At 36.5% G+C, this 24,628-nt stretch overlaps 2 protein-coding genes across 7 annotated transcripts; one reads left to right on the top strand and one right to left on the bottom strand.

The window, feature by feature from the left end:
• Nucleotides 1-4,022: 4,022 nt before the first annotated feature.
• LOC113761825 (probable serine/threonine-protein kinase abkC) lies at nt 4,023-9,023 on the top strand. Of its 2 annotated transcripts, XM_027304974.1 has the most exons (5): nt 4,023-4,417; nt 4,918-6,256; nt 6,645-6,914; nt 7,433-7,588; nt 8,601-9,023. In XM_027304974.1, exons 1-5 carry the CDS (start codon nt 4,380-4,382, stop codon nt 8,718-8,720), a joined length of 1,923 nt encoding a protein of 640 aa, XP_027160775.1. In that variant the 5' UTR covers nt 4,023-4,379; the 3' UTR covers nt 8,721-9,023. The 2 variants fall into 2 exon arrangements, with proteins under 2 accessions (XP_027160775.1, XP_027160776.1); XM_027304975.1 differs by lacking the exons at nt 7,433-7,588; nt 8,601-9,023 and adding an exon at nt 7,051-7,402.
• A 262-nt stretch (nt 9,024-9,285) lies between these two features.
• Nucleotides 9,286-18,627, bottom strand: LOC113754533 (lysine-specific demethylase JMJ25). 5 transcript variants are annotated; one of them, XM_027298999.1, is made up of 14 exons: nt 17,786-18,627; nt 17,508-17,638; nt 16,512-16,614; nt 16,287-16,419; nt 16,147-16,210; nt 15,310-16,048; nt 14,269-14,598; nt 11,946-12,527; nt 11,791-11,863; nt 11,564-11,649; nt 11,021-11,140; nt 10,860-10,927; nt 9,879-10,089; nt 9,286-9,760 (listed from the first exon to the last, which is right to left on the bottom strand). In XM_027298999.1, exons 1-13 carry the CDS (start codon nt 18,428-18,430, stop codon nt 10,062-10,064), a joined length of 3,102 nt encoding a protein of 1,033 aa, XP_027154800.1. In that variant the 5' UTR covers nt 18,431-18,627; the 3' UTR covers nt 9,286-9,760; nt 9,879-10,061. The 5 variants fall into 5 exon arrangements, with proteins under 5 accessions (XP_027154800.1, XP_027154784.1, XP_027154801.1 ...); XM_027298983.1 differs by having other exon boundaries at nt 17,508-18,627; XM_027299000.1 differs by having other exon boundaries at nt 14,269-14,433; nt 17,508-18,627.
• Between the last annotated feature and the right edge of the window lie 6,001 nt (nt 18,628-24,628).

The raw sequence follows: 24,628 nt of genomic DNA, 5'->3' as shown, positions 1-24,628 counted from the left end.
GGCGCTATTTACTTTTAGCCTTTTACTTTTAAAAGTGGATTGGGAGGTCTTGAATTCAGAACCTTTTTTACATGTTTTGTTTTTAAGTGGATTGAGAGATCTTGAATTCAGAACCTTTTCTACATGTTTAGAAGATTCGCTCTAGGACACAAAACGTCTGTCCTCTCCAAACCAAAATACACTTTGCAATCCCAGATATGAACATGTATTGTAACATTGACGTGCTTATTTATATCACTTTCATAGTTTTACCTAGCTTAGTAGCTAGAAAAATAGCAGAATTAGCTCATCAAGCTGCACGTATGCCCTAGATGATAGTCTCAACTTGTCATTATGGTCCCTGAAATGTTAGAAAATTACACTGAAAATATGCATGCTCCGTTGACTCATTGCCTTAAGATAATCACAATTATAAGTTCGGGTACTGAAATTATCAAAGTATTTTTAGCTCCAAAATATCATCCTTGACGTTTTGACGGGTAGCTATCCCACAGTGCAGCTGGGATCTCACATGTTGATTTGAACACAAAGCATATCTGATCCTAATTCCTAAACCCCACCCCACCCGGGGCCCGGTGTTTTTTTCCTTGATGCTTAGCAAATCAAGGGATGCGAGTTTCGAGTCTTTTGACACATGATTAATGTTTTGAGAATTCTTGACTCATTTGCAGTCACAGTAGGTGAAAAACTCTCAATTCTTCGAGGAATAAGGCTTACTTGTCAGTGGAAGAGGATTGGGTTTGATTGTACGTTAGGAGGGATTATGAGTAAGAAATTCAAGAGGATTGAATTGGATAGTAAGTTAGGAGGAATTAGTAGCAAGAAGTTCTGAGTTGAAAATCTTTTATTTATTAAAAACAAAAGGAAAAAAAGGAGATTTATTTGTCAGTGGCAATAGCTACTATTTCTTCATTAATTCATATTATTTCCTTTTTTTTCTTTAACCTATTGACAAGGTCATATTTTCAAACTAATATGGTTTAAAAACTTTTAGCATCTATAAGAAAAGTTCTAAGAATATAACTAGACCGTAGTCTTGTCAAAAGATTACAGGAAAAAGAAAAAGAGGAAGTGTTAAAAGATTTGCAGATACTAATCTTTAGTGGTTTAACTGTATTGGGAGTTTTAAAGTGCTTGATTTGACTTGAATTTCCGTTTTCTAGTCCAAAAACTTTTAATGTTACAGATAACGTTTCACTTTTCTATGATTCAACTCGAACAGTCCATAACTCCATATAATGTTAGGGGAAAAAAAACTCCAATATTGAACTATCAATTTACATTTTTTTTTTCAAGCCAGTTGAATGACTTTTGTTAATTTACAAACCTAAACCCCGAGAAACCACAAAAGCCGGCAACTCTTATGGTTTCTCAGGAGACTTATAACCTAACCCAAATCCCCCCCCAAACTCGATGTGGGATAACTACCTAAGCAGAGTAGCTGCTACTAAGACCTAAAGAGACCTCACTAACCCCGGTACATGCAGTTGTCTTTTTTTCAAGCCAGTTGAATGACTTTTGTTAATTTACAAACCTAAACCACGAGAAAATCACAAAAGCCGGCAACTCTTATGATTCCTCAGGAGACTTATAACCTAACCCAAATCCCCCTCCCAAACTCGATGTGGGATAACTACCTAAGCAGAGCAGCTGCTACTAAGACCTAAAGAGACCTCACTAACCCCGGTACAGGCAATTGTCTTTTTTTCAAGCCAATTGAATGACTTTTGTTAATTTACAAACCTAAACCCCGAGAAAACCACAAAAGCCGGCAACTCTTATGGTTTCTCAGGAGACTTATAACCTAACCCAAATCCCCCCCCCCCCAAAATTCGATGTGGGATAACTACCTAAGCAGAGCAGCTGCTACTAAGATCTAAAGATACCTCACTAACCCCGGTACAGGCAGTTGTCTTTTTTTCAAGCCAGTTGAATGGTACTCCCACTTTTTGTAGTTTCCGAAATGGCCACATGACCGTAAATTTCTCTAACCAAAAGAAGGAAAAATAAAAATGGATTTCATAGTTTGGATTGTGATTTTTTTAAAAAAAAAATTATTTTTTACATTTTTCGTGAATACAATTTTCAATATCCATTTTACCTCATATGTATTAAATTGTTACAATACATTTTCCTACAAAAAGTTTTAAAAATAGTCATCTAAACAGGAAACATTTTTTCAAAAAATAAAAATATATTGCAACCGTAAAATATAATCAATGAAAAGCATAAATATATAGTGATATTAAACTCTAAAATTCAAGTTAACTCGGATACCACCAAGCACATCTTGAATATCAAAATGCTCTTCGAGATTAATTATACTTATATAAATAAATAGATAAATATAGTGCATAATTCATATCAACTCAAGTACGAATTCAAAAATTTGTTACAGCACTCATCTAGCCCAAAGAAGGACAAGTTACAATGGGAGCCAAGCCCAAATAATAAAGTGATTAATATAGTGATTGCACCCCTATTATGTAGACATCCTTTTCATTTTGTTTTATCGAGAGAAGTATTTGTTAGGATAGCTCATCATTTGACCAAAAAAAAAAAAATTATCACAATACATTTTTTATCATTTTTTTAAATTTTATATATATCACATCACAAAAATATTAAAATATTATTTAAAAATAATTTTCAAATAATCTCTTACCAAAGCACATACTTGGTCAACCGACCTAATCGATGTCCAAACTCCTGTCCCAGATCCAACCAACTGAAGTCCTAGCAAGGGATGCAACGCCCGACTCCAAAATTGCCCCGTTTTAGTGTTTTACAATACTCCTCTCCACCGCCCCGGCCCCCACTCTCGCTGTCCTGCACCGCCCTTACCGGGCTCCAATATTCTTGTGGGTGTACCTATCCCGCCTCACTATCATTATTATTATTTTTTACTTAATTTAATTTTTTCAATTTATATAGATCTATTAATAGTTTTATTAATCACTATTTTGAAATTTTAGCAAAAAAATTACATCATTTTATCATAATAACATAACATGTTATTTATTTCATACAATATATTTATATAATAATAATATTATAGCATTAAAATATAGGCAAGAGCGGGATGGGGGATAAGGTGGGGGGTATGCAGCCTTGCCTCCTACCCCATTTAATACAGGGGGAGGAAAATCCCCCCGTCACTACCTTTGCCTCACTCTAACTCCTACCTCATTCCTAGGTCCCTGAGGGTAGGAGTGTATACGAGTCGAGTCGAGTTCGAATAATGCTATATTCAGATTCGACTCGAACACTATTAGCATCTTATTTTACTCGAGCTCACCTTACTTGACTCGAGTTCGAGGTCGATCGAATTCAAAAATTGAAAATTGAACTCGACTCAATGAAATGATAAAAAAACCCGAACTCAACTCAATATGACTCGAGTAAAAAACGAGTCATATCGAGCTCGAGCACTTGATGCTGCTTTTAAGTGTAGAAGTTCGATTAGATCCCATTTTTGAGCATTTAAGCTCAAGACATGGAAAATGGAATTAGATTATATTTATTTCAAATTCTATTACCTTTTTGCCATAAAAATTTTTATTAAGTATACAAATCATCTTGTAAATTATTTGCAAGCATAAATCTTTAGTGGTAATTTCATATTTAAAAAGATATATATTATTTAAATTAAAAAATACACCACTACATCCCCGCTCAAGCTATTCAAGCTGGGGCTCGAAAATCGAGTTTGAACCTCGGTTGACCAAGCTGTCCGCTCGCAATCAGCCCTACCTAAGGATACTTGTCCTTGCTGCCATCCCCAATTCTAGCTCTAACTGAGCCGCGTCGGCCTAAATAGGAAGTCAATTTTAGAGCCTTAATTACAAATTGACCGTCAATTAAACCAGCACCGACCATGGGCTCGAATTTGGTCCAACCCTGACCCAACTAATATTTCATTTTTTATTTTTAATTTCACAAAAAAAAAATTGATTCTGTTCCTAGATTTACATTTACATTTTCTTTTGGGTTTCTTTCCTTCTAATTTCCAATGGCGTTGTTTCGCCGCCGCCCAGCTTGAATACTATTCTCGGCCTAGGTCTTACACCCAAAAAGAAGAAAGAACCATAGCTGAGTTGTCCGAGTCAAAAAGAAACTTTCTTTCAAGTATCAACGTAGACAAGAAGATATAGAAACTAAATAAATAAATAAATCCAGAGACCTAATAATAGAAGTAATACAGAAGTGGAATATTATTGGGCAGAAAATCCATATGTTTTTCCTTAATTCTGGGAGGGTTTAGTTTTTGTTTATGGTTCAAATATATCGTCCGCCGCCGATAATCCTCCGTAGAAAATGCTCGTCGCCGATCTTAGCCTCCTCTGCCGCCGCAGCTGTAGCCGCTCCTTAGACCTCTCATGTCTTCATTCGTTTACCGTCTCTTCGCCATGTCAAGGTTCGCCCCTCCTCTTTCGCCTCCGCCTTCCAATTGTCTTCCTTTTCCCCCACTTTCTGGTTTCGTATTTGATTATTCGTTGATTATAACTAATCGGATGTGATGGGCAAAATCATTAGTTTCTATTATTTCTGAATTTTGTTGTGGATATTGCTATTGGGCCCCCAAATTACTTCAAATTTATGCTTTGCTCATGTGGAAAGTAAGAGGGGTTCTAGCATTGTATGGTGAGGTGCTCTGGTTGGTTTCTGGCCATTAGAATATGGACCTTCTGATGAGATAGGCCTTCAGGGTTTAAATTAGTGTTTGTAGTTCTCTAGCTTAGAATATGGATTTGATTCACTACGTATTATTCTTTTTTTGTTCCTACTCTTTGGGACAAGGTTAGCAAACCATTCAACCCAGTAATTGTTTCTCATGCTTTTTATTATGTTATAGAGCAAAATGAGAGGAATCTGGATATATTACCGCCTTTTTAAACTCTGTTTGTGGGAATGCAGATTCTTGACGGTTAGAAGTGTTAAGAGAGTTGTGCAATCTGTACGTCAGAATCAGTCGACCATTATATACTCTGATGGGTTGCAATATGGACCACTTTTTAGACCAGGATTATATTCACATAATTATAGACTATATTCACAGTACGGGCTTCCTGCTAGGAGACCAGTTTCATCTTCATTGTGGGGAGCTAGAAATCAGACCCATAGCGGGTTTGTCAAGAAGTTTTCAGCAGTGTCACCTGGTAGGACACTAGCACAGCGTGCCCAACTTGCTTGGAAAAGTTTTGTCCGGAGACCTTCCTGCAATACAGGAACTCCACAGCCAATCAGTCGGATTGCTCAGGCAGTTAGCTTAGCATTGAGCCGCTCTTATGTGGTTATGCCTGGAATGTTCGCCTTGGCTTTTGGAAGAAATTTAGCATGGGCACAAGCCCCTGTAGACGTGGATTTCTTTCAGCCAAGGAATACAATATACATGCGGGCTCAGGATGGGCATATTTTTGTTGTCAAAGTGGTCCTTGCTGTATTACAAGGGATTGTTTTGTTGCTTCGCGCCCTGTATCTGGCGATTTTGTTTTCACCAAGCATTTCCATGGCTCCGTTTGTGGATTATTTTGGGCCTCGGTACAGGAAAGTGTGGCTTCAGCTTGTCCATCAAACGCTGGAAAGGGCAGGTCCTGCTTTCATAAAATGGGGTCAGTGGGCTGCTTCACGGCCAGATCTTTTTCCCAGAGATTTATGTGCTGAGCTTTCCAAGCTTCACACCAAAGCACCCGAACATAGCTTTGCATACACTAAAAAGACTATTGAAAGGGCTTTTGGCCGAAAGCTAACTGAAATCTTTGATGACTTTGAGGAAGTACCTGTAGCATCTGGAAGTATTGCTCAGGTGCACCGAGCTTCTTTGAAGTATCGGTATCGTGGTCGTCACAACAAGCCTATGATGGTAGCTGTGAAGGTGAGACATCCTGGAGTTGGTGAATCAATTAAAAGAGATTTTGAGATAATCAACAAAGTGGCAAAATTATCAAAATTCATTCCGGCACTAAATTGGTTGAGATTGGATGAGAGTGTTCAGCAATTTGCAGTTTTTATGATGTCTCAAGTTGATCTTGCAAGAGAAGCTGCCCATCTCAGCCGCTTCATTTATAATTTTCGCAGATGGAAGGATGTCTCTTTCCCAAAGCCTGTGTATCCACTGGTGCATCCTGCTGTGTTGGTGGAAACCTTTGAGCAAGGGGAATGTGTTTCACACTATGTTGACGAGATTGTGGGGCATGAACGACTTAAAAGTTCACTTGCTCACATCGGAACTCATGCACTACTGAAAATGCTTCTGGTAATTTTTTTTTTAATATTGTCCAATCCATGTATGTTGTCACTTTTTTCTTTGGGTTCCTGTGCCCCCCTTTTGGGGGGAGGGGGGGAAGGGAAGCAAAGCGGGCTTCAATATTTTGTTGACTTTGTTGCAAGTAAAGTTTAACCATGTTGATATAGTGGGCAACGTGGTATTTGATCTATTGTTTGAATTTGTTACAAATTTTGAATCCTATGTCACTTCCAAAAACACCCTCTTAAGTTGAATTTTAGTAAATAACACCAACCTTCCTAAAACAATGCTGAGATTGTCTGGTCACACATTTGGGGGAAGATACGAACATTTACTTAGTCTTTAACATTAAGTGTTAGTTCTCATGGCTGAGAATTTTTTCCCTTGTATTTAACAGGTAGACAACTTCATTCATGCTGACATGCATCCTGGAAACATCCTTGTTAGGGAGGCTCAGACCAAGCCTTCTCGGAAGCGCCTTTTCAAGTCAAAGCCTCATGTTATTTTCCTTGATGTAGGAATGACTGCTGAGCTTTCTAAAAGTGATCGAAGTAATCTATTAGAGTTTTTCAAGGCTGTTGCTCGTCGGGATGGTCAAACAGCAGCAGAGTGCACACTAAGATTATCAAAAAAACAGAATTGTCCCAGCCCACAGGACTTTATCCAGGTAATTCTCTTATTATATGCCATAGGAAGTAGTAGGCTGACCTGGCACGTCAATCATCACACTCAACACTGCTATATTATTTCTTTTAGTGTTTTCTACTATATATAGCTTTTGATACCGTTTAAAATTGTGCCAGCATCTACACTATTATGGAGAACCAAGGAGGGGTATGGACTAAAGGACCCTTCCACATTTTTCCGTCAGCATCTTACATATGATGTTTGATATTAGTGAACCTCCTTAAAGGATAGTTCCTAGTCCTGCTTTTGTGTTTCCATTTGCATTGGAAACAGACATAATCTTGGGGTTCTGGAATTCTTATCCTTTACACCTTTATCTGGTTTGTGTAGGATTATCTTCTGTAACTTTCAATTTCCTACTGGTTCATCAAATAGAAAATCAAGGAAAAGATTCTGTATTTTTGGGTCAAAGAATTGACTTTTATTGTGTAAAGCTTGTGATTAGTGATCCTCCTAATTTTAGCATAGTTATCATTCTAATCATCTGCTTTTTATTAGGAAGTGAAAGAGTCGTTTGATTTTTGGGGTACTCCAGAAGGTGATTTGGTTCATCCGGCTGATTGCATGCAGCATTTACTTGAGCAAGTTCGGCGTCATAGAGTAAACATCGATGGCAATGTGTGCACAGTCATGGTTACAACTTTGGTTCTTGAGGTATAGATTCCCTTCATGTTGGTGTGATTTATGACACATTTTGTGAAAAGATGCTTGATGGAGTGCATGCTCGTTCTTTGCTGATTGGTGTCTGACAGTTGTATGCATGTCATGCCCATGCCCTCAGGTGTTGGAAGTACTTATGCTGCTTTTTTACTGAAATGTGACTAGTTGCTTGAGCAAATTTGCTGTCCTTTCCTCCACTCCAAAAACACCATCTGCCCGAAAAGAAAATGAAAATAAATTAATAAATGCTTAGAGACTTTAAAGTTTAAGGTCTTAGAGAATAATTGTTTTCAATAAGACCACTAATGCTCCTATGCTCTTAAGCGTTTGAAATCCCCTTGTAAAGATATATTATTTCTGGAAGAATTATTTCATCAATTTGTACTTTCATGTTTTGAGGCTTCGAAGAAGTTCTGCTGCTCGTTAAACTAAGAGTTAGAATGGATAACTAGAACCGCCCTGGGTATTGGGGAAAAGGATAATGTGCTTTAGGCCTAACCATTTATCCCATACTCATTGTTGCAAGCACTGTAGTGGGCATTTTGATGATCCAGTTTGGGGCAATAAAAAAATTATATTATGGTAAAGTTGACTTTCAATAACCCTAGTAACCTGTGAGAGCTTGTATTTTAGTTTTAAACTTTCACCACGACCCCATAACTAGTCCATTCATATGATTATGGGCTTTTGATGTAATATCGGGTGCTGACAATGGTGTTCAGCATTCAGACAACACATTTTAAAAATGTTAGCATTAAATTTGTCTCTCTTTTGAAGCTTTTGTCATATTGCAGCATTCAAATGATAATGCAGAACTTCCCAATAATTATTCACTGGCTGATATTGGTTCTGGTTTTTCTTATGTCCCTTTTTCATTCGTTTGTCATTTTTATTATTGTTAAGGTTATTCTTGTGGTATGTTTCTTGCCACTGTTTTGGTGTTAGTATGAGCCTTGTAGTTTTGACCTTTTATTTTTCTTTTATGCCTTTGATTTTCTGTTTATAGGGTTGGCAGCGAAAGCTAGATCCTGATTATGATGTAATGCATACACTTCAGACGCTACTACTCAAAGCGGACTGGGCAAAGTCACTCTCTTACACGATTGAAGGACTCATGGCTCCTTAAGGAAATCTCTAACCGCTGCTATGGTTACATAGCAATTCTTTTGATCGCATAGAACTTCAGTAATGTATACCATCTCACAGCGTACTAGTATTCTTCTTGCGTGTATCTACTTAGACCTGTTCCAACTAGACTCCCCTTGCGCTGCGTCACAAATTTTGCAATTGGAAATTTTGTCTTTGTATTCATAAATTTTTGTTTTCAAAGATACTACCTCGAGAGGCAAAGCTTCAAGATTCCCTGCTCACGAGACGAGAGACGAGACACAAGATGTGAAGAAATAAATTGAATTCCTTTATTTTTTTAGCTTATCTCTTCATCTTTTTACATTCGGCAAAGATGATCATGAACTTACTTGTGTTCTTATAATTTCCATGCTCTTTTTTTTTTTTCTGTTCTCTAGTTTTTACGCAAGGATTTGCTCTTGAGTACACGTCTTCTCATTTTTCTTGGAATTATCCAGAATGGCCTGAAAGTTGAAACTACCTGCTGTACCTCAAAAAAACGATTTACAAGCTACGATTTACAAGCTTTATTTGGTTGCAGCCAATAAAATTGCGTAGGAAAATAAGCTAAATTTCATTTTGACTGAGTTTTCATTTATACTTCCAAAATTACATATTTTGAAAAAATAAAGGAAATAATCGTGGATTATGTACAATTCAATATCGGGTATTCCATGCATCAACTCGCGGTATATTAATTGAAGATGCGGATCATTTATCTCACTCAAAAGGAGATTTTGGGAAAGAGCGCAGAACAAATTAGTCTTCTCTCAATCAAAACCTCCTTTATCACCGATTAAGCTCTCTCTTGAGTTTTGCTTATCTGCACCCATATTAAGAACACAGGCACAATTATCCTGAACCATCAGGGAATCAAATCACAGCCTCCTTTAGAGAAACGGGGCAGCCAAATGTCAAACCAAGTCTCCGTGAAGCTCAAAGCTCTTGCTCTAATTGAATGTCAAATACCTCCCAGTTGATATGCAATCCACCTTTGCCTTATCAAGCTAGCGAAGCACCCCAAAAGGTTACACATAACTGCAAGTAATAAAGAAAAATTATCACGTATATACCAACTCAAAACAGATGAAAAGAAGTAAGAAATGTAAGGCAAAGACTCAGAGACGAAGTGTTTCGTTCAGCAAAGGACTACTACCACTTTACAATCTGAAAGTTTGGTGGCATAAGACCCTTGTTTAACTGTAGGCCATCAATTAACAGATGTGGTGACCTTCAGCGTTACAAGCTTTGTAGCAAGACAAGGCCATTAGTTATCAAAAAGAAAGCTCCTATCTCCGGACAAGAAGCTGCTTAAAGTATAGTTGCTACCCTTTGTACATCATCTCTCAGCAAGCTTGCCACCAGTCCTGGACTCAATAGGGTCAGCAAACAACTGGAGAAGAAAAACTATTCTTATCTAACTCCATTAGCCGTTTACATGAATTAATGCCATATTGTCCATCTAACATCTAGTAACTACAACAATGAAGATATCTCATAATTATTCTCAGAGTTCTTGCTTTGGACCCAAAAGCCTTACTAGTCTAGAAGAATCACAGCCAGTAACCTCAATGAATGATACGTCACAGTAAAGGATGAGAGATATTGACTAAATACTAGACTTCGACAAATTTGGTCAGAGAAGATGCACTTGTAATCCACTACATTGAACTACTTTAAGAGGACCATAATCTTCAATTAGACCATAATGTAGATCAATCTACTACTAAAGGAAGTAAATTAATAATTTTTCTCTTTGTCCAAATACTAATTACATAAATTCAGATAAGAATTTTCCAGTGAACAAGAAGCTAATATTTCCTTTCACACCTCATAACCACAGCCACCAGCCCTTTACATTCAATTCTTTTCTCTTTTTTTATATTTTATTTTTTGGGGGGTGGGGGGGTTGGGAGGAAGAGAAGGGTGAAGAATGTGTATTCACCACTCACCCAACTGAATTTAAGAACTTGAGATGGACCCCCACAATTGTCTTAATCGGACACTGAGTTGCTATCCAGTTGTTTTTTTTTTTTTTTGCATGTCAAATGAATGCTCAATAGCTAAGAGATAGAGGTAAAAACATAAAAGCATGACAAACTACTTGTCACGTTTTGATATTTCCAAGAAAACTTACTCTCTGCACATTAGCTTTTGGATTTCTTCAATTGCACTGCTGATTCCATATGCTGTCATCTTCCTAACCTGTAGATGTGATTCCACATTATTTTCTTTTTCTGTTAAATGCAGCTCAAATTCCGCAGAAGTAAATTAGTAGTGAGTTTGATCCAAAGTCACCTCCAACACTTTTCCTCTGGCTCTATGGCGCAGTGGGAGAAGACGGATTTCGTCAGTTAAGCGAATGCATTCAGTTGTATTTTCCGGTGAGATGAAGTCTAGGACTACATTGACACATGGCTGCAGTTTAGAGGATATAGAAAACCATTCAGTTAGCAACTATGATAGCGAACCCTTAAACATCCAGGTCCAAAAACTATTACTCGAGAAGTACAATGCTTAAATACAAATTTCAAGAAGCAAAACTCTCAGTAATAATGCAATTTGGTAGAAGATTTCACAATGGAGTAACAGAGACTGTCCTTCAATGAAGTCAAGCAAACATTTTTATAACAAAGGACAACCCTAAATGTAGAATATAGAAGTTTTGTGACAGTTTTGAGCTTAATACTGATATTCAATTTTTGCTACTTTTAGAGAATGTTCTACAGTAGACAACCTTCCATGCTGGTAAAAGCAATTAAATCACAAAGGAATTATGAGCAACCATAAAGTTTCACACTCAATCATATCTGCAACACTAGACTGAATGGTTTACGTCACCTTTAGTTTTCTAATTTGATATGGACATCCTGCTGGAATCATGATAGCTTCTCCTAGGTGTTGCTCAAAGGTCCATGGCTGAACACCTGGCAACAGTGAAAAGCAGCTCCATGATAAGGAATGTTCCATGTTTGAAGTACCATTAGTACGACTAAGAACTGCCTCGGTTACAATATTTCTTCTTCGTATGGATAGAGAGTAGCTAACAGAGAAGAAACTATGCTTACCAAATTCCTCCTTAAGCTTCATCTTGTGATATGCATCGAGGAAGAAACTTTGATCCAGAATTGGATGAACCACCTGCAATAGACACAAACAACTTAATCAAGATGCTCTTACATCCTCATCTTATTTGAGAAGCTTGAGTCTCAGAATATATTACGTGTCCGCCATAGCAGTATGCAGAACTTAATTCATCAGAATGCCGTCTGAGGTATTCTAGAAGTTTTGGGACGTCTTGTCTACGGAAAATGTCCCATTGAGCACCAGATGGATTGGCTGTTTGTTTCTCGCAGGAAGAACTAGAGCTCTCGATATCCCTAAAGAAAGTCTCATCATCTGAATCTTCCAATCCTTGAATGTTTCCAGAACAAAGCATTGAGGACTCAGAATCAAATTCAGACTCATTTTCAGAATCAAAGGGTATATTCCCATTTTCAAAGCATGATATTTGTCCTTTAATTGAATTGCCAGTGAAAAGAGGCACTTTCGCAATTCCATTAGGTAAGCTTAACCTTTCTTCCATCATATCTTGCAAGCCTGATTCTTGACTTTCTTCACTGTGTAAAGATGATTTTCCTTTTACTTCAGTAGAATTACTGCTGGAAAGCAAATGACCTCGATTATTGTTCTTTCTGCTTGATTGCAAATGGTCTTGACCCTTGTACTTCTTCATCAATGTTTGAATATTTTTGAACTGTTCTCTGGTGATTGGAACATCCGTAACACATGCAAGAACATTAACCTGAAATGCAGATAGAGTTAGTTGCAAATAATTTTACAACTTCAGAAGAATCCTAACTTTATGTGCAAGCTAGACTGAAAGTTGATGAGTCAAGGAGCAATTATAAGTCATATCTTGATTAGTTTCACATCCTCCTGCCAATTTATTGTGGACTGACCTAGAATTTGTTCTGACAATACCAGTACACAGCTGCAAAATTGAGGGGCACAATCTCATACATCATTTATTTGTTCCCCCCCCCCCCTCTCTCTCTCTCTCAAAAGATTAGATGAGAAAATTAAATACAAGCACCTCCATATATCAGTAGATGTGTCGCTTTAAATCTTCTATTAACGAAAAGCCTACTGAAACAGGATCTTTTCCTATGGCTATCCACACCAGATATCACATGCAAGTACATGAAGACCACCTTTTATCCAAAACAGTGTATGGTTCCTGGTGACTGTAAACTAAAAGTGACCGTAGAATGTTCAGTCTACTCATTTTACTGCTTAATAAAATAAGAAAACTGAAATTAAGTCTCAAGAGGTCAAACACAAATAGTCAATAGTAACAGAAAAATCAACAAAAAATTGCAGTGATAGCCAAAACATAGACATCAATCAAGGAAGTAACCAATATTCTGGATTTGAAAGTAATGATGATGCACAAAAGAAGTGCAGGATAACAGAAAAAAATCATGTATCCACGATTTAGCAACAAGTAAAGCTGCTATAGCCAAGATATTATTGCAAAAGGTGGGTCAATGTATATGCTTTCGTCTATGTGCACATGCAACAGATGGAGCAATGATGATCTCTTTATTGCAGTTGCAGGACAGCCCTCCTTTAATCCTTTATATGGTCAGACAGAGAGCTAGTAAGGCAGCAAAGCATAAAAAGACATTGGACACATTTCCTTTATTCAAGTGAAATGAACTCTTCCAATAATGAAGTTCAAAGAAGCCCAGATCCTCCTAGTAGAATATTTTCTCAACATATCCACCATAAGAACAATGTTAATCACACATTGTTTCTTAAACACTATAACAAAGCAATGAAATTTGAGATGGGAAGAATCATATTAGACAAGGCATGCACGAGTATTTCCGCATGTTATGCAACTACATAACACGGTCGAAATCCAGTTTAACATGCACAGCACACTATCAATTGCAATTTATTTTGAACCCCAAGTATTCAGCACCAGGGAATGTTCTGCTTCCAGCAACGACTGCCTTCCGCTGTATCAGCCTATAAGTGCGTGCACTCAAGTATGCTCAGTCACCGAGAGCATATAGAATGAAAGAGAGAAGCAGATGCAAAGGTCATTTCAACTGAAAGAAATTCTATTCATGGGTATTCTAGTGTTCGCAATAATGGTTATTGTTACTTAATATGCGAATATGGAAGGTCAGTCTGATTTCACAATTAGATAATAAAATGCTTGTAACTGAAGAAAACATGAACATGTAATAAACCAATAAATATTAGGTCACCTTATTGCAACATATAAAAAAGTGACAGAACTGCCATGACAAGTTTTCTTGAGCAGAAAATTATGACATGCACCTGGTCACAACTTTAAACGACCTGTCAAGCTGTAAGCTCAATTAAAATGCTCCACAAAAGAAAAGAGGTTCCCACAATGAAACCTAATTGCAGCAAGTTAAATTGCATACTCACAAGAATTGTACTGACCGTGAAGGCAAATAAATTCAAATGTAAAAGAACTTTGAACGTGCACAGAAATATTAATTTACCACATCATTTGAGTCAAAGCAGAGTTTTGTCAAAAAATCAGCATTCATGAAGTCCTCCAGACCACCACATGAAATATGAATACAAGGACCAATTTCAGGTTTCGCCGCTTCTTCTGGCAACTTGAGTGCTATATTCAGATGGCCAGAAATTGGATTTAGATACTCCTGAAGCGGTAAAACATGCAAGATCTCAGCATAATGAGAAGGGAATTGCTCTTGAAATACGCTAGAAGAAAGCCAGGCTTTAATTTTCAGGGTCTGATGCTGCACATTTAAATGTGTGCCATCCACCATTGACCCCATGAATATCTGTTTGGCAGAAGTTTCTACCTGGAAAAGAAAATATGACTGAGACAGAGATAGAAGAAGATTCAACTACAAAGATACAGTAACAGAAGAGATTCAACTAGCACCAGAAGAAAGTGGGATGCATGAGACAGACATAAGAAGATCCAAATGCATGCAATAGGTCTTTCTCCTACATAGTTTGACAGAATACTTTGGCAACAAACTTGAACATTTCTCATTTCTACTTGTCCAGCAGCTTGCTTTACAAACATCAAAGCAGCATAAGAAAACCTACCCTTGCAAGCCCAATTTTGCACAGAAACCAGAAGTGGAAAAGACAACGAAAAGAAAAAACAAAGAAATTAGAAGAAAGAACAACAGCAGTCCTCACCTAATAACATAGACAAATGTGATTGTGACATATGCAGTAATTTATGATATGAGCATTGTTTATCCTATGTGAAATGCCTCACTAGATCTAAGGACAATGGCAAATTGTCTAACATACAAAATTGACATGCTGGTAATCAGATCTTATATCTTTTCAAAATCATGCAGCCACAATTTATTTATAATTTATTTGGGCGTCACATAACTAGTTGTTCCACCTGCTGACAATCAATAACATCTTCACAGCATACTTAACTTTCAATGGTAAAACCGAAATGTAAATTATTGTTAAGCTGCAACAACAGTTGTAATGAAGTTCACTAGATGTCTGTTATGTAAAGAGGGAGAAACTCAAACACTGACCTCACACCAGTCCAAGCAAGTAGCTCCATCAATCACTTCCTTCTTATTTTGAGACTTAGAAATTGTTCTTTCAAGGTAAGTGGAGAACATCACAACTGGATCCCAGTTCAGAACTGATGTTCTTCGAATAACATTTCGCACTATAACAGGATGACCTTTAGCCCAGTGCAGCTGGAAATGTCCAAGTTTCTCTTTGTTTAAATCACTTAAAGTGGGATAATAGATGAAATTATCATTGGATTCTACTCTCTTAGCCAACTTTTGCAGTGGCTGAATTTCAACTTTGTCCTCAGTTCCCTTGCACAATGAGTCACAAGAACACACAACTACAGTTTCTGGAAAGTCATGGCACTGAAGCACCTCTTCTGCTCCTGCTTCCAGCTCTTTCATCCACCTTAAGGGAAAAATGCATCTTAAATCAAGGTTTCTCTCACCACATCCACCAAAATCCACTGGAGGACAAAATACGCTTCCATCAGAACAAGCTTTCAAGCTCTTCAGTGACATCGGAGACAAATGGGGCGCCTTGCAAGAACTTATGCAAGAAGTGCTAATGTGATTTATCTTCAATTGCAGCTCACCAGCAGACCGATGAATTTCCCTACCATTGCAACCTTTGGAACAAAATTTCTCATATAAATTTCCTCGACAAAATTCCCAGCAACAACTTAAGCAGAGATTATACGAGCAGTTCGCACAGCTTCTATGGTAATCCACAATTGAAGTTTTGCAATTGTTGCTGATCCAGGATTGAAAACACCACATAAAAAACACGCAGCAGGACAGTTGTATACATTCTTCAACAGCATTAAAACATTTCAGCATTTCAGAACTCACCAGCAACATAACTTCTTGTTTCCCATCTCTGACTGCTGAATCTTGATATTGGATGGTACTTCACCTGTTACATGTGAAACTTGAAACAGGGTGCTCGATGCCTCAATTACAACTTGATTTCTACCAATTACTGTATGTACCTGTAATCATGGCCTGCATCTCAAGCTCCATGTTCTGTTCTTGGTTAATTTGTTTGAGCACAGGAAGAAGCAAGGAAATGAGATAATGAAGTAGTTGGATTTTCGCAATTTTCCTTTTATCCCTATAAAACTCCTGCAAATAGATTGCAGAAAGGTAGAAGCTTGAGTAGTCAAAGTACATATATGGATGTGCTAATTCATGCTTTAAAATCTCATATGCCAAACCTTATGACTCATTTCCTTCCATCGACGTTTTAGGCAGATCATACAGCTACAAGTTTCACGACAAACAGGGCACGCCACCTTAATCTCTTTCTTCTCCAAGTATCTGATCACAGTCAGATGCCATAGCTTTCAGTTTGGCTCCGGTTTTAATTAGAAACATGTAGACTAATTTAAGAATGGAAAATGTACACCATTTAATATGAGAAATAAAATCCAGACCAGCATTACCTGTCCGGTTCAAATGTGATTATTAAACAGCTGTTCAAATCTAGAATAATACACATTCTCATGTATGCTTCTGGAACAGAATATATTGCAACTCTAAAAGAATGACACAGTTTAACCATCAGCAAACTTCTCACTAGACCAGACATCAGTTACTCCTCTTTCTGTCAGAAACAGAAGTCCATTTCTAACCACACAGTTCCAATTTTGAAAACTAATACTATTAATTGCTCCATATTTCTTTTTCCTAAATGCTGTTTACAATTGAGATTGAGTTAACAATAAAAAATGTAGGGACCAAAGAGCCCCTCATCTTTATTGTGAATTTGTTAGTTTAGCGATCATCGCATACTTGGGAAAGAGAACCCAGACAGGTTTAGATTTAGGATAAACAAGGTTCTAATTCTTTTAATATACTGGTTCGGTAATATCTAAATCTGATCACCTTCTTACACTCTATCCAATTATTCGTCCATTTTAATCCTAGCAAATGTACCAATTAAACATTACTTGCATCCAAATAGACACTTTTTTTTTTATGAATGGGCTATAATTTTTGCATTTTCTAAAGTAGCTTAACCAGTTAAATAAGGTAATCCATTAATTACACATCCAACTCCAAGTCACTCTGACTTTTATCCATAGAACTTCGATTTCAAGAACATGCATGCTGATCAACAAAAATGCAAGAGAAAACAAAATAACAATTACGTAAATATATCAACATAAACAACTGCAGTATGCAAATAAGGCAAGAGAGAAAATAAGTACCTTTCTTTAACACAATCCCAACAAAAGAGTTGCTTCCTACATTTCAAACACTTGATCAAATTACAACCAATACTCCTCCTACACCAATGGCATTTCTTCACTCTCCTCAAATAATTCACAGATGGTACAACCTTTTTCCACGGAGCCAAAAAGTTCCACAAGAAAATCAATAGCCATAAAAGAAGAATAGAAGTACACCAATTCAACTGAAAATGAACCAAAAACAAATGACTAAACAAGATAAGCGATTTAAGATCCTGAACTTCAACTGCAACAACCTGCATTGTACTCAATGGTACGGGTTCAATATTCTTGGACCGAAAACCCCTCTGTGTGTTCCATCCCGAGCACGAATTTTCTCCAATTTTCACATCAACAGCATCATGGCCACCAGCATTGTCGGAATTCTTCTGCGAAATCGCCATTATGCCATTTGGCAACTCGCGAGTCAACTCAGTCTCCCCACTCCACTCATTCTCCCTCTCCTCCTCCTCCTCATTCTTCTTCTTCAACCTTTTCTTCTCTACTTGCCTCTTCAAGAACTCCCTGATCAACTCCAAATGCAAATCACCTCTCTTCAATTTCATCCTCCTCAACGCCTCATCCAAAACCTCAGAAACGCACCGTTTCTTCTGCTTCTTCTTCACAGCCGCCGCCAACGCCATTTTCACTATCCTCCTGGACGATGATCTTGACGAACAAGCCCTGATTTTCTCCCCATCTTTCTTACTAATTTTCTTGCTTTTCCTCTCCAATTTCAGCGACTCCGGAACTTTCTGCTTCAGCTGCCTTCTCCGGCCCTGGAGATAGTGAATATGACAGAGCTTTTTCCCTTCTACTACTTTCCGAGTACACCTCCATTGCCGACCGTCCGTTCTCCGGCACCGGACTTCGTCCGGCGGAATATCCTCCTTTTTAGCCATTCACAGATAAAAAAATCAGAGCTTTCACAGAATTAGGGTTTTAGGTGGATTCTGTGGCTATCAGTGCGTGAAGTGCGTGTGGCAGTGGTAATTAATAGCGGGGAGAAGTGACGATGAGAGAGTCCTGCGGTGGGTTGGAGACTGTTTGGGGAAAAAACTTTTTCAGAGGTGGGAATCTAAGGGGGACTCGGCTCTGGACTCTGCTGCCACCAATCAATTAATTGGACTGTCAATCTTTATTATTCTCATCATTTTATCCGTATTTTTCTACACCAGCTTTATACTCCTGTATCTTTAATCTGGTATACAAGCATGAGTGGGGGCCATTGTGGGAGTTTTTAATACGACATTTTCTTGGAAATGTCATGTGTCATTTTGTGTCTGTTGAATTTTGATCCTTATCAGACAATGAATGCAGTACAGTGATTGAGAGAGAGGATTCAAGATTGTGATTGACACTAATTTTTTTGGCTGACGATCAATTTGGGTTTTTGGAGTTGTTTTGATGATTGGTGGTGGAATTGTTGGATGATCAAAAGAGGGATGATGGCTGATGATATGTGAAGGGTGAGTCTGGCCAGTAGTTCAAGAATTGGAAACAGACATGACATCTTGAAAAGTGGCAAAGAATGTGGTTCTCTTTTTTCAATAGAGTTCCTGTTTTCTAGGCATAGCATGGTTTTTGTCAAAAAGATGGATATTGTTTCTGAGAGTGGAAATCTGTTGAGAAAATTGGGGGCTTTTCTTTTCTGAAGGGAGGGAAGATTTCTAAGTCCTTTCAAAATGGCAGGTTTCTCAGTCATGATTTTCAGGATCAGATGAGGAAACTGCACAGAAGCTAGTAGATTGCTAGTAGTATGTCTGCTGCATTTTGCAGTAATTGTGCAAAGGTAGTAGATTGCTAGTAGTAGTTGGCTGGATTTTGCAGCAATTGTGCATTTTGGGCTGTGGCCAGTCTGCAAGATTTCGAAATGTCACTTTATGTGTCTGATAATGTGTATTTTGCTGTCAAATTTGCATGGTTGGTACTCTGCATTATGTCGTATGATGCTCATTATCAACATGATATGTAGTCTTCTGGATCATGACATGCGCCCGATGGATAAATAATTAATTAGCCTAATTTTTTGCCTCTGTTACATTCGATCAGCTTCCAATTTTAGTGTCTAGGCAGGAGTCTGTCTATCGCAAAAGCCAAATAAGCCTCTGGTACTCGTAATGGCTTGCCAGTGCAAGACACAGTATTTACAGGGAGGGCCTCAGGCATGCAAGAAAATGGATATTTCTGCTGAATGCTCTGAAATTAAAAAGGGAAGAAGCATAGAGTATATGAAAGATGGTCAATTTTAGGATTTAGTAGTTCTTTTCATGATTGATGGTGAAAAGCTTGGATTTGATCGAAAAAGGGATGATGAAATGTGGGAGCAACTTTGAATAGTAGTTAGTGAAAAGAGGAAAAAAACAGGATTTTGAGGTAAATGATTGTGTTTAGACAAGCATTCCTTGCTAGGAGTTTACTAGGAGGCATATCATATCAGTTCTATTTCTGAAAAGGTGATTTAGGTTCTTAAAGATAGATTGGATGGTAATTCGAAGGTGGCGTTGCACCTGTGAAAGTAGAAAAAAATACTACTACTTATCAAATATGGTGAAGTGTCAGTTGATTACTGAATCATGATTTTCGTTGCAAAGATCAGAAAGAAACTGCCCAAGAACTTTAAAAAATTGCATTTTGAGCTGGAGCAGTATCTTTAAAAAAAAAAAAAAAAAAAAGAGGCCTCTTGTGGGTACCGAGCTGTTATACTATTCAGTAATTTAGTGCCTCTTTGGTTTTCAATTGCAAAACTATTCAGCAGGTATACATGAATCTTCAAGCATGCGACTGTAAAGTCCTAGCTGAAAGTACTGATGTGATAAGATATATGGGCAGCACAGGCTTTTTGATGCAAATCCCATTTGGCTTTTGAATTGTTACGGATCCTGAAACCTAAATACACAACCTGATTGTGCAAGAGATTGGAGTCAGATCAAAATTATAAGCAGCACTAGAAGAATAATTCAAATTTTACAGGAGAAATGGTCCAATTAAGCTGTGACCCTATATTATGCTTTTATATAACTGATCCTCTTGCCTTCTTGTCTAAATTTAGGATTGGCCAAGCTGGCTTGGCTATTGAAGAAACCAGCAACTAGGCCAAGCTGGTTTGATGACGAGGTGCGTGTCTGAGATTACAAAAACACTTCCATCTAAAAACGTCAGTAAAAGATTTGCCAGCGATGGACTATATCATCAGTACTAAACAGATCAATTACTCCACCAATTAAATTGATCATGCATGTACTGAATATTGAATAAAGGAACAGATACAATTGAACAATCCATTCCATCCATCCATGCACGAGTATTGACTACCAGGATCTTCTAGTCTTAACTATATACCCCACCTGATGCCTCTTTTCCTTTTCAACTCCAGTGATAATTCATCAACTACATACATATTTGAATTTCTTGACATGCATGCATGCATAAATGCCCCGAAACTACAAACGGGGGTTGCCATGAACAGGTTTAGACATGCAAATTTCCGTCTGGCTAACCCTAGCTAGACCTGCATGAAGATTCAAATCCGATCACCTATATATTGTACTAGAGACAAAAAATTATGCTAGCCAATCTTCTTTTTTTTGTTTCCCTTTTAAGGCTAATTAATCTGGTAAATGCAAGAAGGACAATCCGAATTATGAGCCAAAAAAAAAAAAAAAGATGCCTGGATGATAAATTAGAATTCAGAATTTTATGTGTATAGTAGATGCTCGGGTTCATTCTACTTGCTTTTATCCCCCTGTATCAAGATAACTTGTACTACTATGTTTTGCTTACTGATCATCATCAGCTGAAAATGTAATTAGCTATCTACGAGGGGGAAAAAAAAATGGACAAAAGGCAAAAAGATAGGTTGAAAACTTGCAGTTATATATATAACCAGACAGACAAGTGTTCCACCCACAAAAACATGTAAAAGCAAGCTTCCACAGTTTCAGTAGGATCGTGGATGTTTTAAAGCTGGTTGCATGACGAGGTTAATATATGTATCTGAGATGACAAACTGAATCGACAGAAAATTCCATTCTTTAATTTCTTTCATCTCTTGTGTCAGCAATTTTCCAGTGTCGCGCTATTCTGGGTGTTTGCATTTATGAAAAACTAGGTCCAAATTACAGAAAAATGGACCCAAAAAAGCAATAATATCACATTAAATTAAACAAAGTAAAACCCAATATAAAAAAATGTTCAATGTTCGAAATCCGTGGCATATATATATATAGCATGGCCATCTTTGTAGGACATCTTGTTCCCATTATAGAGTACTACGCGGAAACCAGCACCATTGCTAGCCTACTATTATATATGTGATGAGCTGTTGAAGCTTGCGTTATAGCAAATACTTGCAGATTGCAACAGAAAAAGTCCTGAGGATGGAACAAATTAAATTGGTCCCCGAGGAAGCAAGCATTATTTATATGCAGTAAATTAAGAGAAAAAAAAAAGAAAAAAAGGTATGCGTACGTGAGGCTAGTTATCGATCTGTACAGTGACTGTCATATTGGATATTTAGCCGTAGAATATATAATAAATATCAAGAAAACAATCACTAGAATATAACAGTTCTGAAATAAAAACGAGCATTATTTCCTCCAGTTCCTTCAAAGCATGAAAGGGTAGCATCCATCAACTATACAGGGAGTATATTCTCTAGTAATTACTTTCTTATGCCAGATTTGAGAAAATTGTAGTATACAACTATAGACTGAGGCAAGGAAACCAGAAACCCTTACGATGGATGCTCATATGGAGGGTCTATTAATTGTGAAATTAATACTACATGGGAAAGACTCTGAGTAAAGGGACCCCGGAAACTGGAAAGTACAGGATAACATCGAGGTCGATGACTAAGAAACCCTAAAATGGATATGGCAGTCTATCAATGATGGAGCCAAGGGGCTTTGAAAATTTTAATTTATAATATGTAAATAGGTGTGTAAAATAAAATTGGCCCCCCCCTAAATTTTTAAAATTTTAGTTTATATTATGAGAGTTGACATATATATATGAATTAGTCATCTTTGAATTAATTTTTTTCTTTAAAAAAAGTTATTTATTTTTTATTGTACTAATTATTCAAAAATTAAACATATCATTTGATGTTCCATAGTAAATTGACCCAATGTGATGTATTAGAATAAAAAGACCCAATTCATAATTGTTAAAAGCAAGAACTAATACGTCTAAGAATAGAACTTCAACATTTTGAGCTTGACATTCCAAATCATCTTGAATTCCAAGAATTATTTGGTATTCATGAGTTATGTCAAGGCTTGGTGAAAACAAGAAAATCAGTGATATATTCTCTTATTGACATATTGATTAGACTTGTTCTTACTCTTCCTGTATCAACTGCAACTACAGAGCGGACATTTTTAATTATGAAAATAATCAAGACAAAACTCCGAAACAAGATGGAAGATAATTTCTTGAATTATTGTCTAACTGTGTATATAGAAAAGGAAGTTGCTAAAAAATTTAGCAGTGATTCAATCATAGATGAATTTAGTTCTATGAAAGAGCGTAGAGCTCAATTTACTTCTAAGAAAAGATGTTGAAATTTCAAATTATGTTAACATAACTTTTATCTTTTTTCAATTGAAAATAGTTACATTTATATTACATGGTTATATATATATTGCATAGGTGACATATTGGAGAGCATCTTCTCATAATGTGCAAATTGGATGGTTTGTAATGTTATAAGATATTTAATCAAAAGTTATCTTTTTTGTTAATTTTTGTTATGACTATACCGCATATTTATGAATAGACATACCTTTATAATTAAATTTAATATTTGATATTTTTAGATGTCATATATTTAAATAGAAGAAAATTATTTTGAACATAATATATTAAGATAATTTTATTAGGAAAAAATTTTAGCCCCCCTCAAAAAAAAATCCCGGCTCCGTCACTGCATGCATGCATGTATGTATATATATATAGACACAGAAACAAATACTCTATCATAAGCACAAATGTAAATTGAAGAGACATCCCTAAGTTCAATTGTAAACTCACGTTTATTCCATGGGGGCTAACAGGAAATAAGACTCTTCTCTCCATCATAAGCAAAGTCCTTACCAACTATAATTCAGTGTCATAGGTCTCCAGTACCGTTCTATATTCATCTCGTGAATGATCAAGGAATTTTTTTTTTTGTTAAACCTTGTAAAACTCATGCTTTGTTTATTTGCCAGCCGGTATGCAAATTATCAAAGGCAAGTCGAAAGATTATTGTGATTTTGAAAGTTACAAACTCTTGTGAATCGCTAATTTTCTCAACCCATTGTTAGTCTATCACCTTATCCTCAAAATATTGGTATTTCACTCTCTGAATTTTAAACATCCATACGAATATGCAAAATCTATTTACAACATTTGTAATGGTACTATATTCGAATTTCAATTACATAAATTTTATTATAGTACAAGTGGTTACTTTTTCTTAGACTAATAATTTTTAAATCCTTAATTTGCTAACAAAGAAATTGAAACGATATTATATACCATGTCATTGGTAAAGTAATTTAAGGATATGGGTATTAATTATTTGAACTAACTTTTTATGCATCAACAATCAGTGTAGTAATTTTTTACGCTAATAGCTTTGAATGTTTGACACATATGCATGATTTAAATTTCAAAATTGAATTCGTGTTATGTGGCATGATTTAAACTTGCTAATATTAAAAAAATATATACACTAATATCATATAAAATTTTATCTTATTTTTTTTACATAAACAAGCAATTAATATTTCAAAACTGAGTTAATGAATACCACCTTACACTCTACAGCCAAATGTTATAAAGGCTTTTATTCTTACCAATTTCAAAGGTCAAAATCGACACTAATTAGGTCCTGTTTGATAATCCAATTCCGCACTTAAATTTAATGAATTTAGATCTTAATATGTTTAGACGTGTCTGATAACCAAAAATTGAACATCTGAATTAATTAAATGGTACTGAATTTTTTAGGCAAAATTTACTCCCAAAAATAAGTGATAAGTTATTTACTTATCACTGAATGTAAAACACACTTAAATGTATCTGATTTAATACTTATCAATTCAATAATTTAA

This window comes from Coffea eugenioides, chromosome 2 (assembly GCF_003713205.1).
Source record: "Coffea eugenioides isolate CCC68of chromosome 2, Ceug_1.0, whole genome shotgun sequence".
NCBI lineage: Eukaryota > Viridiplantae > Streptophyta > Magnoliopsida > Gentianales > Rubiaceae > Coffea > Coffea eugenioides.
This window is presented reverse-complemented; position numbering and strand designations above follow the sequence as displayed.

Excerpts from the sequence above, each read along its gene's own strand:
- LOC113761825 (XM_027304974.1), top strand. The coding sequence starts at position 4,380 with ATGTCTTCATTCGTTTACCGTCTCTTCGCCATGTCAAG. Across the intron at positions 4,418-4,917 it reads CGTCTCTTCGCCATGTCAAG|ATTCTTGACGGTTAGAAGTG; the intron begins GTTCGCCCCTCC and ends GTGGGAATGCAG. Across the intron at positions 6,915-7,432 it reads GCCCACAGGACTTTATCCAG|GAAGTGAAAGAGTCGTTTGA; the intron begins GTAATTCTCTTA and ends GCTTTTTATTAG.
- LOC113754533 (XM_027298991.1), bottom strand. The coding sequence starts at position 18,430 with ATGGCTAAAAAGGAGGATATTCCGCCGGACGAAGTCCGGTGCCGGAGA. Across the intron at positions 11,650-11,790 it reads GAAGCTTAAGGAGGAATTTG|GTGTTCAGCCATGGACCTTT; the intron begins GTAAGCATAGTT and ends CACTGTTGCCAG. Across the intron at positions 10,928-11,020 it reads CCAGAGGAAAAGTGTTGGAG|GTTAGGAAGATGACAGCATA; the intron begins GTGACTTTGGAT and ends TCACATCTACAG.